The sequence below is a fragment of the Triturus cristatus genome, chromosome 8, assembly GCF_964204655.1.
Source record: "Triturus cristatus chromosome 8, aTriCri1.1, whole genome shotgun sequence".
NCBI classification, from domain to species: domain Eukaryota; kingdom Metazoa; phylum Chordata; class Amphibia; order Caudata; family Salamandridae; genus Triturus; species Triturus cristatus.
In genome coordinates, this window is record NC_140591.1 from 421,614,959 (window position 1) to 421,632,616 (window position 17,658).

The window sequence follows — 17,658 nt, forward strand, 5'->3', positions numbered from 1 at the left end:
AACAATAGGGTTAGAGGAATCATTCAGCCAGGTCTCAGTGATGAACAGGAGGTCGAGATGTTGATCCAGGATAAGATCGAAAATATCCTGGTAGTGTTTCACCAGCGACCGGCTGTTGATCAGCCCGGCTCTAATAGTAGGGCGGACTTTGGTTGTAAGCGGGGGAGCATGCAAGAGCTCCAGCCCTGCCGAGACAGAGCCCAAGTGGAAATGGCACTCCGGACAAACTAATATCCGGGGGCAGCCGACATCCCAGCTTGAAATTGCTGTACATTTACCTGGTCTAAATGATAGCAAATCCCCACGGCTATACTCCTTATGAGCCACCAAAGGCGAAGGCCTGCAGACAGCATGCCTGGCACTGGACGCTTTTGGGACGCTGACTGGCGCAGACGGGCTTGCCTTAGGCGCGCCTTCGGCGCAGCGCGCCCACTGCTCGCGTCTGCTGCGCGTCCGTCCAGCGTGCATCTAAGTAGTCCCGTGTGCCCGAGAGCAAGACCGCCACTGAGCAAAAGATGGCGGCTCTCGACGGCACCACGGGAGATCAGGAAGTGCAATATTCACGTACCCCAGCAGGAATGTCCCCAATATAGTAAAAACAATGATCTATAAAACTCTGAAATTCATAAAATGATTCTTAGTCAATTTTAAAGTGCAAGTATGTGGGGCGGTAAAAACATGTGCAAAATGAGCAGGGAAGCGCAACAAACATGTAGCAGCAGAGCGGAACCTCTAAGCGTGGAGGTCATGTAGTCGGGCGACGTGGGCGAGTGGTGCCATGTAGATGTTAAAACAGCGTTGGGCTGAGCCCTGGGGTACGCCGCAGATGATCTCGGTGGCTTCGGGCAGAAGGGGGGGGGGCAGACGCTCTGTGTTCTGCCGGAGAGGAAGAAGGTGGTCCAGTCCAGGGCCTTCTCTTGGATCCCGGCATCGTGGAGGCGTGCATGTTGTGTGCGGTGGCAGACCGTGTCGAAGGCGGCTGACCGGTCCATGAGGATGATGGCCGCGGTTTCTCTGTTGTCTAGCAGGTTCCGGATGTCATCGGTGGCAGCGATGTGGGAAGTTTCGGTGCTGTGGTTGCTGCGGAACCCGAACTGGGACGGGTCCAGGATGCTGTTGTCCTCGAGGTAGAGGGTCAGTTGTTTGTTGACGGTCTACTCTATGACCTTCGCCGGGAATGGCGGGATAAAAAAAAAAAACATGTATATAGTTAACTACAGAAACTACTCGCCCTACGGTACTGCAAATATTTAAGACCATCTGTTGACAAATATAAAATGTAAATCTGTATTTGTAAAGCGCGAACTACTCACCCTTATGGGTTTCAAGGCGCTGGGGGCCGTCGTGGAAATTAAGTGAGCTATTGCACAGAGTCACATACATGGTGCTGAGCTGAGCTGCTGCCGGAGCCAGGGATCGAACCGTGAATCCTGTGCTCCGAAGTCAGCTGCCCTGGCCGCTGCACCACACCTCTCCACAATATAAAGGGAATAGATCCATGTACAATTAACGTAGAGCACACTAGGCAAAGTCATTAACAAGGGTACTGCATGGCGTATATCTAGTGTTAAAAACTCCAATGCTTTATTCAGTTCTGTCAAAATGTTCTTATAAATCGACAATACATTCAATACAACCCCACTAGATGGCGCCAAGTGATCAGGCAAGACATCTAAATTATTGTAGACATTTTGTAACACTTGCACGTTCTATGTTTTTTTAATAATGCTTTTTACCCACACATCCTGAATACTGCACAACAAAAAAACGAGGAAAACGAAATAAAATGTATATAAAATATGAACGGCCCAACAGCGGAATAACGCAACAGTCACTGCAGTATTGAGTGTAAAAAGCACAATAATACTACACTTACGAGAAACGCTGCCACAGAAATTAAGGACCATCGCTGCATACCACAAATTTTACTTTTATGTTCGTATTTACATTCTAGCATACGGACGCGTGCAACCGCTATAAACAATGTAACCCACTGGCGTTGCAAGTAGTGGGCCCTTGGTAAATCCAAGAGTGCAGCCACTTCAAAACTCCTGGTGCCCGTCCCTTATTTTCGACCGTAAACAACTCAAAAAGCACTGAAAAAGCAATGATAAAGCTGATGGACAGGCCAATAACGCGGTACAAAAGGGGGTGGTGATGGACGGAGCATCAGAACCAATCAAACACTCACACCCAGTCAACAGATCTAGGTTTGATCCATCACCGTTCTTTAGCCCACTCTGCCACCCCAGTTCAGACATGGCCATATGCAAATCAGTCTGACCCTGTGCCTCATGGGAACAGTCCAGCCCGAACCGTCCCTTGCTCACTTTGCCACTGGATTCAAGCAAGCCTGGCTGAAGACGGCTGAAATGCCAGAAACCGGTCCTAGGAAGCTTGTTTCCGGTCCAGGGAAGGCATGGCTTGGCAGTTCGGGCTGGACTGTTCCCATGAGGCACAGGGTCAGACTGATTTGCATATGGTCATGTCTGAACTGGGGTGGCAGAGTGGGCTAAAGAATGGTGATGGATCAAACCCAGATCTGTTGACTGGGTGTGAGTGTTTGATTGGTTCTGATGCTCCGTCCATCACCACCCCCTTTTGTATGGACAGGCCAGTAACAGCATTAGGAGGAACGAGAGCCCATAAATTCTTTAACTGGTTAGAAAAACATGACCCAAAAGGCAAAAGACTTTCCGCCAAAGCAAAAGTGATGCCGTATCCATGCTTGTTTAGACATATACCGTTCATAAATAACTGTACATTTGTGAATCAGACAAACTTTGAAATGTGTTCAATTTCAAATTGGTAATATAGGTATCTAGTTTTTAATTGGTGGAATAGGACTTATTTTAATATAGAATAAATCTTCTGGCAACAATGTAATTGGTCATGGTGATAGATGGCTACAAATTAAGCAGACTCAAGGTGTAATATCTAATAATACAGCCCCAATCAAGGGGAAACTCTGATCGGGGTTATATGTTAATTCCCTAACTGAGTTACCCTTATATCACTCACAGGGAGCTGATAATCAGACAATACAGTGGTATCCACATAGGAACAACAATTACTATGTTACAATAAAGTAGCCCAAGTGCACACAGTTTCAACTGACCACCCCTAATTTCTGATAAAAACAGGTGGAAGACCTGTAGAACTAGCGCTGGTAAAGCCAATAGGCATTACTTATGAATACACTGTGAAGTCAGACCTAAAAATTGCATGTACGTAAATGACTGCCCTCCTCCCAATCTGTGCTACTTCCAGAGAGAACACCATAAATTATCTAGTTACTCGAGACAATTTACTAGCTGTGTGATGGCATATGAATATGTGCCCCTTAAAGTTCAGCCCCAGAGAGCTGGATAAATAAAACATTGAAAGATGTGTGGATGGCAGGCACTTTTTCGTAGAAGCACAACTTCTGCACAATCAAAACATGTATTCCTGGCTCCCAACATGTGGACGGAGTCAAAGCCCCTCTCCAGGTGTATTCTACATACTACCCTGGAGACATCTGCGCTGTCAAGTCAGACCATAAAAAACAAGTCGCTGTCCTAAAAAATTAAATGTCAAAATAGTATTACCATTACCCGTAATTAAACTATCACCACCAAGCATTTTCATATACAAGGCACATTGTATACTAGCCAAGTAATTCTGAGTAAATGGTTTAGTAAATATTCAGAGGCAGATACAAACGACAATGAGGCCAGATACTGTTCAAGGTCGCCCCTTTCAATTTACGCTTTACCTTAGGTAGACTCCTTTTCTCAATTACACGCACATACACTCACGGACACAAACACACACTCATGCTCACTTACACATGAACATTCTTACCTCCTGCTTCCACTACTCAGCGGTCCTTGGCAGTGGTGCTGGCTCAGAGGCTCACAGCTTCGGTGTGGTGTTCTGTTCCACACATATTAAAGCTGCAGAGGGAGCTTTTGGTCCCAACGTGGGTCACCATAGTGCTACAACTCAGGTGTCGGAGTCATGTACAAAGGAGATGCTCAAGTACTGATAAGTAGTAACTGCCAGTACTCAGTAGTGAGTTGCAGCCCATTTAATCAGACTGTGGGGGAGAGAGTTAGCCCTGACCTCTGGTCTGGGCTAACTCTCTCCGCCACAGCTCCGCAGCCTAGTCGCTTCGCCGCAGCGCTCAGCCCTCCTCCTGTTGAGGGTTCGCGCCTCCAGCCTCAGCGCTACTACTGCTCCCCGTCCGCCTGGTGTCCCCTTCTCGCCCTCATTGGACTCTTCTGGTCCCCCTTAAAATTACTTAAGCTTACTTTTAATTAAGCTTACGTTATGCTTCACATTAAGCTTACTTCAAGCTTATTCTCCTTGCCGGTTCCCGCCGCCGCTGCTGCCCCTCTCAGACATCGTATCTTATGCGGACGACACCCAGCTCATCCTCTCCCTCACCAAAAACCCCACCACTGCCAAACTAAACTTCCAGAAAGGAATGCAAAACGTCACAGTCTGGATGACCAACAGCTGCCTGAAGCTCAACGCAGAGAAGACATAAGTCCTCATCATCGGAACCACCCCTTCAGCATGGGACAACACCTGGTGGCCGACCGCCCTCGGAAGCCCACCTACCCCCTCAGACCACGCCAAAAACCTCGGCATCGTACTCGACTCATCGCTCACCATGAACCGACAGGTCAACGTCGTCACCTCCAGCTGCTTCAACACCCTCCGCATCCTCCGCAAGACCTTCAACTGGACCCCCCCTGAATTAAGGAAGACAGTCACCCACGCACTCATCACCAGTAGACTGGACTATGGAAACGCACTCTACGCCAGCATCAAACAGTCCCTACTCCGCAAACTCCAGACGATACAGAACACCGCCGCCAGACTCGTCCTTTGCATCCCCCGGCACAAACACATCAGCCAATACCTACGAAGACTCCACTGGCTCCCCATGGAGGAAAGAGCCTCCTTCAAGATCCTCATTGACGCCTACAAATGCCTACACAACAACGGACCCAAATGCCTCAACAACAGAATCAACTTCATCGTACCCAAAAGAAACCTCCAATCTTCCAACCTAGCACTGGCCGAGACAGCACGCATCCACAGAGCCAGAGTAGGCGGAATATCCTGCTCTCACATTGCAGCCAAGACCTGGAACAAGCTACAGGTAGACATCAGACGCGCCCCCTCCCTTCAGGAAGACCCTCAAGACCTGGCTCTTAGACTAAACAGATCTGCGGAACCCCCCCTCCCCCGCGCCTTGGGACCCTCACGGGTGAGTAGCAGGCTTACAATACGCCCTCCTTGTTTTCTAGACCATTTTCATTTTTATTATACCAAGAGTGAATAATAATCCATTATTCACTCTTGGTACAATAAAAAAAATGTTGTCCAGGTCCAGCAGCTGCCTCAGCTGGCGCAGGCGTACAACAGCACCTGCACCGTCATCATAGAGATTATCCAACAGAGCTAGTGAAACATGAGCCCTGGCCTTGGGCCCCTGGCACGCCTCAGTGCCTCCCCTATGTGTGATGTTTGAAGAGTCACAAATCAACGTAGACAGGGGCGCTGTAGGCATAAGCCCTGTAATGCTCGTGGCTACATGCCAACCAGCCAGTCACCCCACCCTTTCCCAGTCGTCAGAGTGGGGAAAGTGTGGTGTGAAATAGAAGCAACTGAAACTTCCGAGTCTGCGGCTGTGCAGGTTTGAAGTTTGTTTCACCATCGTCCCTTTGGGAAGATAAGGAGCTGGCGCCATGCACATCTTCGTGAAGACCACGGCAAGCAAAATTATCCCCTAGAGGTTAGTGACCGGGTGTCACTTGTTAAAAGTGGGAGTAAATGCGCTCGTGTTCGGGTGTTGCATACGACTGGAGACCCACCTGGTGCTGAAGCTCGTGAGTGCAATACTTGCGCTTCCAGTCTTGCGCGCTTCTCAGCAAGATAATCCAACAGAAATAACTTATTAGCTTTTGAGGATCTATGAAAAGATGGACTTTGTTTGACTTGTGTTTTTATCTCCTCTTCTGTTTTCTTTCCCCTTCCTTTGTTCTGTGCCTAGATATTGTGTAGTGTGCGATGTAATCAAAAATAAAATGGTCAAGTTCAGCTGTGCAAAAATCTTTTAATTAGATGTAAAAACTCGATTTCTTTGCATAGGCAAAAAAGAAGACCTCTACGAATAATATTTGGACAACAAAGCAGGAATTATTCCTAAAATAACTTTACTAAGAAAAATCAAAGTGACAACAATTGGCAAAGCACAGTTTCCCAAATTGGCCGAAGACGAAGAAAAAGCCAGGAGGCAACTAAATGTGAATAAATGCATGATGTGCTTGCAAGAAAACTAAGACAACTGTAAAATACGATCTGATCATGAACAGTAGAAAAAGGTTACAAAGTACAAGTCTCATATCTAAATTATCTGAAAGGCCATAAACTTATGAAGACTGTTTTATGTAGCCACAGAAATGTGATATTAGACAGATGTAAATCTGTGTTGTCTAGTGAAATTGTATGTGCATTGTGTCCTGGTTCATACATACAATGCCAACCAACATTGGATGGTTTATTGTAAATGGTAAATCATGCATAGCCACAAAAAATGCTAAATTAATCTTTGCTATTAAATTCCAGTACTCCCTGATTAACTTGGAAGAACCATTTCAGTTCAGAATGTTCACTACTATAGTAATTATTGGGTTACAGTCAAGTTGGAGGTAATAAGCTTTCTGTTTTTCTTAAACCTGTGCATCATGAAAATGTTCTGTCTCAAAAGCAAAGCCTTCCCCTCTAGTACCTTCAGGTTCCATTCGCCACATATATATATATAAAAGACAATGCAAAGAAAACACCTAGCCCCAGGTACACACATAAAAGTGTGGCTCCTACAGGTCGCCACCCCCCCACCCCCAGCACCCTCCTCTTGCACTTCTGGCTTGCTCGCTCATTAAACTCTGCTACAAACATTTTAGCTTCACCACTTTAAACATCCACCAGTCACCACTGATCAAACGTAGCCAAGTAGAGGCCCATCAACTGCTGTGAGAAGGCAGTCTAAGGAGCAGGTAGCAGGTTAACTTATTAGGAAATATGTCAGGCTGAAAATTGGGGGACCCTGGCGGGGAACAGCAGCAGCGTGTTGACTGATGTCTAAACTGCGATGATTAAAGTTTAAACCATTGCTGCCTATAAAGCACCTGCACTGTGAAAGACGACTGCACTACTGCTACCCATGCCGCACCAGTTGTGTTGTACTGCAACAGTTTCTTTCTGTTGGAGCAAAGCATGCTGGGCTGCTGCGCTTGTTGTGTGAATGAGGACGCTGCATGGCTTGTACCCAAATTGCACCCCATCTCTGGAAGGAAAGAATACCGCTGTTGTCATTACTGATGCACGCTGTATCCGATAGTGGAATACTACAAAGCAGTTACTAATGATGTTGCCTGTTTATGTGAGGAAACATAGCGCCTGCTGCTGCCTATGCTTGTTTTCTCTTTAATGAATGTTTGGCCCGCTGTTGGCCATGTTGTACCGTGTGTGCATCGCATGTACTGGTGGGGCGTATAGTGTATATTTTCTGTAGGTAGTGATGCTTAAAGGCGTTTAAGCACCATAACGGCCGACTTTATCAACGACTTTTTACAAATGACCTAACTGAGGTGTTAGCCTCAATTATGGCATAAGGGAACAGAGGGGCCGAGAGACGAAGCAATTTTCAATGTTTCTTCAATGCTCAGAATTTGATCCCACACAACAAAGGCTTACATCAGGGCCACTAGAATTATGGGGCAGGGAGGATCACATTTTGCAGCATGGTTGATTATGTGGCATAATGCTGTACATTTTTTGTGAAAACACTACTTCATTTTTTTTGTCGTTATTACACACGTGAACACGGTCTGGGCTAAGGTTTCACCTCATTAGTAGCAGTTAATACCCAAACATAGTAATAAGCAAGGGCAAAGAATGTTCCAACACGTGTCAACACTTTTTTTTAAAGTAAAGTTTGATCCTTTTGAGCTAGAAACTTTTTTGCAAAAATCTGCAAACAATGCATTGGATGGATTATGGGAAATCTATAATTATGCCTAAAACGCTATGACCATTGAATTATATAGTACAGTGGCCCTGGCTTATATATATTGTCCTGCCTCCTCTTGTTGACTGTGTCAAACTGAATATAAACGGATCGCATCAGAGACTAATTGTTTAAGTTTTACACCCGCTCTTCACCTCAAGATGTTCCATTTCATTTTTTCTAATGGGATACTGCTCTCGCTGTGTACCCCAAAGTCTGGAACCGTACTAGATGCATCCCTCCAGGGTTATATCGTGGACATAATCTTTCATCCGTACAGCAAAAAAAAAAAACACGATAAGTATGTTTTTATGAAGCTGTATTATTATATGCAACATACATTGGTCAGTACCAAAGAAGTTCAGCTTTCACCACAGGTTACCAAATACCACCATATAATAAAATTAACCTTGATTTAAACAAGCATTGGGATAGCCAATAGGTCTCGCTTTCTGGACCTTATAAGTATTTAGTTATGCAGCACAATATTCTTTGTGCAACAACATTAATCGTTGCATGGCTAAACAGTTATAAGGTCAAAATTGCGAGACCTATTGGCTATGCCAATGCTTGTTGAAAGAAGCCGTTGATGAGATTCTGTGGACTTTCGGTGGGAGAGAGTTCCAGATCTTCAGGGCTGAGCCTGAGAAAGCTCTGTGCCTCATTCTTTTTTGCAATGCAATAGGTCTCGCATTTGCGAGAGTTTGAGTTATTTAGCATTGTATATGACAATGCCTTTTATTTATGTCTTTATTTTTAAAACCAATGAATAAAAGACATTGTCATTTACAATGCCAATAGCTTAAACTCTCGCAAAAGAGAGCTATTGCATTGCAAATGCTTGTCGTGTAGGGTTACCAGTAGTGAGCCCTGCCATGACTCTGGGACAGCTGACCCCAGATAGCCTATCCTGCTCAGCTGGGCAGACGCGTGCATTAACTACTCCAGTGTGTCTCGCTCTCAGGGATAAACAAAACACAGGCACAACAACCTTCACACTTGCCAAATTGACTAGCTTTTGTATATATGACACAGTAGTGAGCAAAAAAATCAATAAGCCAATGATAGGCCACTGTTCGCATTTTGCTTGGACATGAAGCACTAGTTTGACATACAACCGACGCGTAGGTGAACTGAAAATTTGTAATAAACTACTTTTGGAAGCAGGGATCCATTAGTGATCCAGATTTGCGCATCAGAAACAGGATCACTGAATTTGAAGGGTGAAGGGGTAGACTGAAATCAACGTGACAGCAGTAGAAAACAGCAACGGAGAAGCTGGAAAGGAAAGATGGTGTACAAATGAAGGCACCTTCGCAGTCAAATGGGCAAACATTTGGCCAGAAAGTCACAGAACAGGTGAAGACACATATCACTGGTGCAGACAACGTTTCTTAATTGAGAGGATACCAAAGCATTCCTTGGTGGGGACAGAGTCACAAGAAAGGCAGATGGAACAATAACTCTTCTTGACTTTCAGGGTTGTTTCCCTGTGCATCCTCAAATGTGGTCGGTAGATGGGCCAAGTTGCCTGTTCCATTACTTCACTTACACTAATGCTTGGTTTATAGCATTGAGAGTTGAAATCTCTTTCAATAAATATTTTCTAGAGCCTGTATTGCTAAGAGAGGGGAAAAACTGTTGTACCTACTGTATCTTCAAGTCACAGATCAGAGGATGAAACAGCAATGTTTGATCTGGTGATACTGTACAGCAGGGAAAAGATGGGCGGAGGAGTCTTATCAGGACTCTAATAGGGTATGTTTGGTCAAGGCTGAGGTAGCAATGAAGACCAAGATAGCAAGTTGGACACTCCAAGAACTAGTGAATGCTTTAAAATATCTATTATCATGTAATCTGTAAAAAAAAGTCATGTTGCTGAATGGTTTGAACCAATGACGCGCAAATAAAACTGCTGCAGTTCAAACGAATAGAGATTTAAATGGGGGATATAAGACCTGTCAAAGAAGAAGCCAACAAGGACAGTCTGGCAGACTGCTAAGCAAAGGTTTGTAGTGGAATCGCAAGTTTCAGCAAAGGAGAGCTGAATGCCAGGAGAGCAGAATGTGAATAGATGGAGTTGCTCTAGGCAAGGAGGGAGTCAATCAGTAGTGGGGAAAGACTTAAAGGTGTTTTTGTGCACCTTGATTTCACTTCCAGCTCTTACTCAGTCGTAAGAAATACTTTCGGATATCTGCCAATCATGCCTCAGTGAAGAACAACCAATCAGACTACTTTTCAGTGAGCAGTAAACTGAGTGTTTGGACAGGATTCTTGCATGAAAAGGAATGCATTTCAGGGATTGCTGAAAGAAAACAAGGAGATAAGTTAGCAGGAATCGGACCATGTTGGGCAAAAAGGTCTGAGAAATGGGCCCAATGGGAGGCTTGAGGTTTAAGGGCACCCCTCTTGGTTTCTGGTAAAGTGATGGAAGGCAACAGGGCTTACCAAGGAGGGCGTGGGAACTACAGAGGGACATAGTGTTATGGAGGGTAAAGGCCTTGTCAATGGAAAAACGACGCAGCCAAACTATGAAGAAACAGGACAGCGGACACGTGTTTCATTACAACTGGAACTTTTTGCAAGGCTGTAAATAATAGTAATTACATGTATGAATACACAACTTAGTGCAACAACTTAGTCCTACAATTAACCCAGTACCAAACCCATTCAGAGTGCATTGCTTAATAGTAGATCAAGAAGAGTGAAGGATAAGGCCCGAACGAAAGAAAAAACCCAAAGTAAAATGAGAGAATATACTCAAACTGTGAGATAGCGGTACTAATGCGAAGAAAAATGACATTCCAATTTGAAGAGGTAATGACAAGTAGATCTGAAAGTTCAAGACCCAAGTATAGTCACATCCTAGTGGAACAGACATATTAGCTAAAGATTGCAGGTTTAACATGCAGAGCAGTAAAGTCCCAAGATTGAAAATTGTACAAACCAAGTGATGTCAATATGCGTAAATGTGAGCAAATAGCGTGCATGCTAGTAAGAAAGAGACTGAACAGTTCTGTCCTATAGATGTGCGTCAGTAAAAAAAAAAGTTCTAATCTTAGCAAAAACAATGGCATGGATCATCAAGGTAATAGAGTGCTGGAGACTCACATAGATAAATCTAGTTGTTGCAGTGTTGCGGGGCGAATTCATAACGTCCCGAGTGAGAGATTTATATCAGTATGTCTCGAGACATAGAAAACTTGTAATTATAATAATTTAAGAAAAATAAAAGAACTGTTAAACACCTGGTCAGTTCTAGTATCAGTGTCAGATAGCTACAAAGGATCCCTGAACATGGGATCCCTGAATATGGCGGACCTAGTGCCCAGCTAGCGTGTGGCTAGCTGGACAATAGGTGTGTCCATTACTGGAAGTTAAAACACAGGGGTTAACATACTGTATGAGTAAGTGAGTCGAGATCTTAGCTGACAAATTTACTCAAGTTGGTAAGTTAATTATTATATAATTAGTTAGATAAGTAGTTGACTCACATAAAAAAAAGTACCTGGTAGGGACGACGCATCAGTCATGTTAAAGACCAAGAGACCCGGAAGTCGGTTCTTCTTATACTGTGAAGTAACCTTGTCAATTAAAGAATCATGAGCTACATTATGTCCCTATAACTAGAAGGTGCATAGCGAGTGGCTATGACCCACAAGTGAAACTTAAATTGTGGATAATCTTTTACATTTATTGACTACAATACATTTTTGTAAGTACCACCAGGGGGCTGGTTAAACAAGTTAGATTGGCAGAGATCCCTCCAGTGCCCAGTGTTTTTGATCAGTAAACTAAAATACGCCCTGATCCAGCGAATAAGTCAACCACAAAAAACACGATAATTGGGGCGTCACAGATAGGTAATCTAACTTACACATATGGTAACAACAAGAAAAACGTATGGTGATGACTTACTTTTTAGTTATAGCGCCTATAAGCAAAAGGAAAGCAAACTGAATAAAGTTGTGAACACCGCCCCCGGTCTTTTAGTTCTCGGTAATGGCGTTGGTGCGGTCTGGGCTGTGATATGCCCCTGTAAGCAAAGAAAGAAAACAAGAAGCGCTTACAAGACGGAGAGGCGGAGCAAGGCGCGCGCGCCTGGGAGAGCAGTCTGCTCTTTTTCGAAGCGCACACTTGTGCTTGTGGCACGCCCCCGCAAGGCTGCCACAAACACGAGTATGTGCTTCGAACAAGAGCTGAACGACAGCTAAAGATCCTCCTATTCAGCGCATGCGCGCTGCGTAGGCGAGACCTAAAAAGAGTGAAGGCAAGCAGGAAATAAGGAAGTAAAAAGAAAGCGAAGAGAGAAGGAAAGAAAGAAACCACGAAAAGGAAGCAAGAAAGAAGAAAAGAGAAAGAAAGAAATTAGGCAAGAGAAAGAAAGCAGGAACAAAGGAATTGAAGAAAAAAGGAAAGAAGAAAAGAATGGAAGAAAAAAGAAAGCAAGAAAGGAAAGAAAGGAAAGAACGCGTAAAAGAAAAAAGGAAAGAAAAAGAGACTGACGTAATGTAAAAAAGTAAAGGACTAAAAAGGAAAAAAGAATAAAAGAATGATTGAAAGAAAAAAGGAAAGAATGAAAAACAAAGAAAAAAGAAAGAAGGAAAAAGGAAAGAAAGAAAGAAGGCAATAAAAAGTGTTACAAGTGCTGCACATTTCCACATACATTAAAAAACGTGACCTTGTGTAATGCAACTGGCGTTCACCTGAAACACCCCAATGCTTACGGGTCGAGCGCGCGCTATAGAAAACAGTAAAACAAATTTTTTTTGCTTGGCACAATGCAACCCGGCAATAATATTTGGGAAACTCTCCGGAAAAGAGCAACATCAACTTTTCTGTACCCTCACCTGACGCTTCTAATACTCGCACCGCACGCTGCTTCAAAAACATTAAAGGAAGGACTTACTTCTGCATTAATCCGAGAGCTGTTACTGAACATGGCGGCCATTTTAAAAGGATAGAAGGTATTAAGAAGAGGAAAATACAGCCCGATGATATTACAGTTAAGGAGCCTTAATTCGTGCCGGGAGTGGTAGGGGACAGTGTTTTTGGGTTGAAGGTGTAGGAGTCCGGTTGGGTGGTCTCGGAGACGGTATGCATAGGAATGTAGACTGCTGTTGGAATATATTGGAATGGAGTTGGAATGCATTTTATATGCTTAACTCGCAGGAGTGTGACTTGCAACAGTCTACCTTTTTTGAGGAGTTTTTCTCTTCTCTACATCTTAATGTGTATCTCATACCAAGACAAATGGGAAGAATAGCAGGTAGCTTTTTTATTTCCGCCAGCGTACGTGACTGTTACTGTTTTGGGGAGAATAGTACGTAAAAACATTAGTTTCTAGAACATTTGAGTAAAGAGCAGAATTTACATAGGTGTCACAGAGGGAATTGGGAACCATGGATGTTTGCTTTGGCATAATGGTGAAAGATTCTAATGCTGTAGGAGTGTTCGGCCATTTTCGCTTCGCTGCGCAGTAAAGATAGCGTGCTTACACAGGAATGCATCTTTTTATGAGTGCATTCTACTAAATTTAATGCAGAATTGAACTCGCCAATTCAGAATTTATGTTGGAAGTGCAATTCTCTATGAATGAGACCTATGTTCTGAGTGCGCGGTAAAAATAAAATAAAAAAAACACGCGAGTGGTTCACGCGTGCGCACAGGGAGAGCGAGAGGAAAGCCAGATGGCGCCTCTGCGCTGTGAAAGTGATCGCGATGCACTTAATGACCCGTGAAAGACACAAGGCGGCTGCGCGTGTGCATGCTCGCGTGAACGCAAGCGCTAGGCCAGCCAAAGCATGGGGTAGCACTTTGAAAACCCACCTACTAAGCCTGAGACAGCGCATGCGCTGGCTCAGGCGAGACCTAAAAACAAACAAACATTTGCAATGCAATAGGTCTCGCATTTACGCGAGTTTGAGCTATTGACATTGCAAATGGCAATGCCTTTTATTCTTGTTTTCGTTTTTGAAACAAAAGGTATTGTCATTTGCAATGTCAATAGCTCAAACTCGCACAAATGCGAGACCTATTGCATTGCAAATACTAACGGCTGTCCTGCAGTTCCCCCGGGGCACAAGCAGGCATCTGTCTTTTTGCTGAGATCAGCTGTCCTCACAGAAGTGGATGCCTGCTTGTGCCCCGGAGGGACTGACATTAATAAGAAAAACACCCAAAGTGGCATTTTGTTGCTATGGCAACAAAATGGCGTGGAACTTTCCACAGTCCCACGGACACGCGCAAGCTGTTTGCAATGGACAAATGGCGAGAGCAGCCATCTTTGTCCTTTGCAGACGCGTGCATGAGAGCCCTCGCAGAATTGCTTCCAAAAGGTGCTCTCCTGGCTAGAGCAGCGCATGCGCTGCTTTCGCCAGGCGAGACCTAAAAAGTTGGCAGGGTATGCTCAGACGTGAGTCCCTTGCTCACTTTGCCACTGGATTCAAGCAAGCCTGGCTGAAGACGGCTGAAATGCCAGAAACCGGTCCTAGGAAGCTTGTTTCCGGTCCAGGGAAGACATGGCTTGGCAGTTCGGGCTGGGCTGTTCCCATGAGGCACAGGGTCAGACTGATTTGCATATGGCCATGTCTGAACTGGGGTGGCAGAGTGGGCTAAAGAATGGTGGTGGATTAAACCCAGATCAGTTGACTGGGGATGAGTGCTTGCAATGTTCAACACTCCGTCCATCATTTCCTTTGGTTTTGCTTTGTTCGCCATAAGTTGGCAGGGTATGCTCAGACGTGAGTCCCTTGCTCACTTTGCCACTGGATTCAAGCAAGCCTGGCTGAAGACGGCTGAAATGCCAGAAACCGGTCCTAGGAAGCTTGTTTCCGGTCCAGGGAAGACATGGCTTGGCAGTTCGGGCTGGGCTGTTCCCATGAGGCACAGGGTCAGACTGATTTGCATATGGCCATGTCTGAACTGGGGTGGCAGAGTGGGCTAAAGAATGGTGGTGGATTAAACCCAGATCAGTTGACTGGGGGTGAGTGCTTGCAATGTTCAACACTCCGTCCATCATTTCCTTTGGTTTTGCTTCATGCGCTGCTTTCGCCAGGCGAGACCTAAAAAGGAACGGGTTTTTGTCTTTTTTTTAATGATTAATATTTATGCTAAGTAGAATAGGTCCACAGTGATCCATTGTAGAGTGGTCTAGCTGGAAAAACACTATAACGAATTGAAGAATCGTATTTACCCACCACTAACCCGAAGAGAGGACTCATTATGCCAATAATCCACAGGGTATCACTATTCAATAACACCTATCAGTATGAAGAATTATTTCTGAAAGGAATTGACATTAAAAGCTTCGTGCAAGCAGCACCATAGACGTGCTAAGGCATCTATAGAGACACCACCTGCTTCTTTGCACACCTATACACTCACCAGTTCATCTTCAAAGAAAGATCCTATTGAAGCAATGGCTCTGAACGAAGGCAGAGGGGAAGGCAGAAAGGTGTTAACAGGAGAGGCTGCTCTGACATCAAAAAGGTAACTTTACCCATGTCCTGGGTCTATTCATTTTGTAAACTCTGTTTTATTCTCTTGCTTTGCAAATCAACCAATCATTGGCAAAGCCAATAGGTCACACCTTTGTGACCTATTTGTTTTGATAGCTGGTTGTAGCCACAACACACAGCATCCCTGACTATGTAGCACAGCTAAAAGATAAAATTAAAAAAAACCTTTGACATGGGTGTCTACAATTTAGTAGACGCACAGAGCATGCATGCATGCGTGCACCTACAAAATGATGTAGTTGCTTTTCTGAGTTGGATTGGTAACTAAAAGGACAATGAAATGAACAATCAAAAAGCAATAAAGAGTGCAGGGTAGCAGGGAAGTTTTGTCCATAAGGGTGTGGAACCACTGACCTCCCTGCGGGGACCCACTACACACACACTACACGTTTTCTCTCTCACCTGCTTAAGGGGCAGGCCATGACGGAGCGCTCTCTCCCGGTGTCACAGCAGCAGTTCAAGCTATGTTAACTGAACTGCGCACGTCGGAAAGGCCGGTGTTTTCACTGTGGCCAGTCTGACATGCATAGTTCAGGCTTCTGCAATCTACAGCTGAAAAGCAACTGAGAAGCAGAAGGTATTCGATGGAGCGCTGGATCTGCCTGCTCCAGCCAATCCTAGCATTGCTCTTATGCTGTTTAGCATTGTAGGCAGGAATAGAACAGTGCTTGAATTGGCTCGATGCTTTTGTCAAGCAAGCAGCGAGAGGCAGGAGTAACTTCAGGTGCCCTGCAGAAAATCGGCAAGAGAGAAGTTTGTTTTTCATTTTATGGGGTTGAAAGTAATGTATACGCCGAACCACTTTCTAAAGGGAGCAGCCGCCACTGAGGGGAAAATCAGTACGAAGGAAACAGCTCAAAAACAGGCATGCTCATGGAGTGCTTAAAACAAATTAAAAAAAAGTTCTTAAAAAGCTAGAAGTGGAGGCATCAAAGGCAACCACTCAAGAGAGGCAAAGCAGAAATGCTCAGTGGGAGAAACAAACATAACACTGACAAGCTGAGACACAAACAAGAAGTAGGCAAATGAGAGTGAGAAGGAAAGCCAACCAATGGTAAGCAATGGGCGAGCTCCAAGCCCCTTTAAGTTCGTGATAATCACAAGGTCTCCCAAAAGACAGCACATGTGCCGTCTACTAGGCTTCAACCTAAACAAACTGGGAGAAAGGCATCATCAGGTATTCAATTTTGTGTGCCATCTTCTCAAGCAAATCTTTTTTGGTCTATCTCCTCACAATATCGTATTATGTAAATTGTAGTTTATACAAACTACACATAGGATGGCTTAAGTAGCTGCCCTGAACATCTGAAAGTAACATGCCTGAGAACCCCACATACCCAGCCTTGGCTTTTTTGTAATGTAGAAGAGAAGTTCACTTTAAAGAACAGAAAAGGATGATACAGGAAGTATTACAACTAACAACTGTGGTCTTGGATGCAAGGTTACCTGCATCAGAATGAAGGTTCATAGCACTGTTCAGACAAGATCACTCTGCTTACCATCAATATTGTGTTGCATAAGCCAAGTAAATGTGAGGATGGAGAAAGTAAGGGACTGGAAGAAAATTATTTTTATCCAAGCGCAGTTAACATCTTTGGGAAAGAAAGGAGAATGTATCTTGACATCACTTTAACCCAATAGAAGACTGTAAACGGCTAAGCAGCGCAAAGGGCTTGAACCTCACCAATGTGCCATTCAGAAATATGAGTGACCAAGAAGAATGCCTTGCATAAAAAATACCCTCTTCTCACAGCACAGTGGTTAGATATTGACTGTATACCTCAACGCACTGATGTACCACACTCCAGTGCACTTTGGGAGAGTTTAAATCCATATAATCAGCAGCTAAAACTCTGATCAAGTACTTAGTTTTGATTGAACTCGACTAACAGTCTCCTCATGGGTCTAGTCTATTATACATTCATCCCTGCCAAGGATAGGTATCAACTTCCCCACATGCATTATGTTCAGCCTAACTTGGTCCAGACCACACAGCTAACTCTTAACCCCAGAGGAGACTGTCAGCCCAACAAAAATACTAGGATTAGCTACTGAACAGTGCTGTAAATC

At 44.4% G+C, this 17,658-nt stretch overlaps 1 protein-coding gene across 3 annotated transcripts in view; it reads right to left on the minus strand.

Moving 5' to 3' along the window:
• Nucleotides 1-17,658, minus strand: part of TSC22D1 (TSC22 domain family member 1) — a 346,738-nt gene that overhangs the window by 128,552 nt on the left and 200,528 nt on the right. For 2 of the 3 annotated variants that reach the window (XR_014967722.1, XM_085621821.1), the window contains exon 2: nt 11,987-12,104. The exons of the other annotated variant lie outside the window; for it this stretch is intronic. Coding sequence is in view for 1 of the 2 variants with exons in the window: in XM_085621821.1 (XP_085477947.1) it covers nt 11,990-12,104 (115 nt within the window). In the remaining variant the exon portion in view is untranslated. The remainder of the gene's footprint in view (nt 1-11,986; nt 12,105-17,658) is intronic. 3 annotated transcript variants of the gene reach the window in all.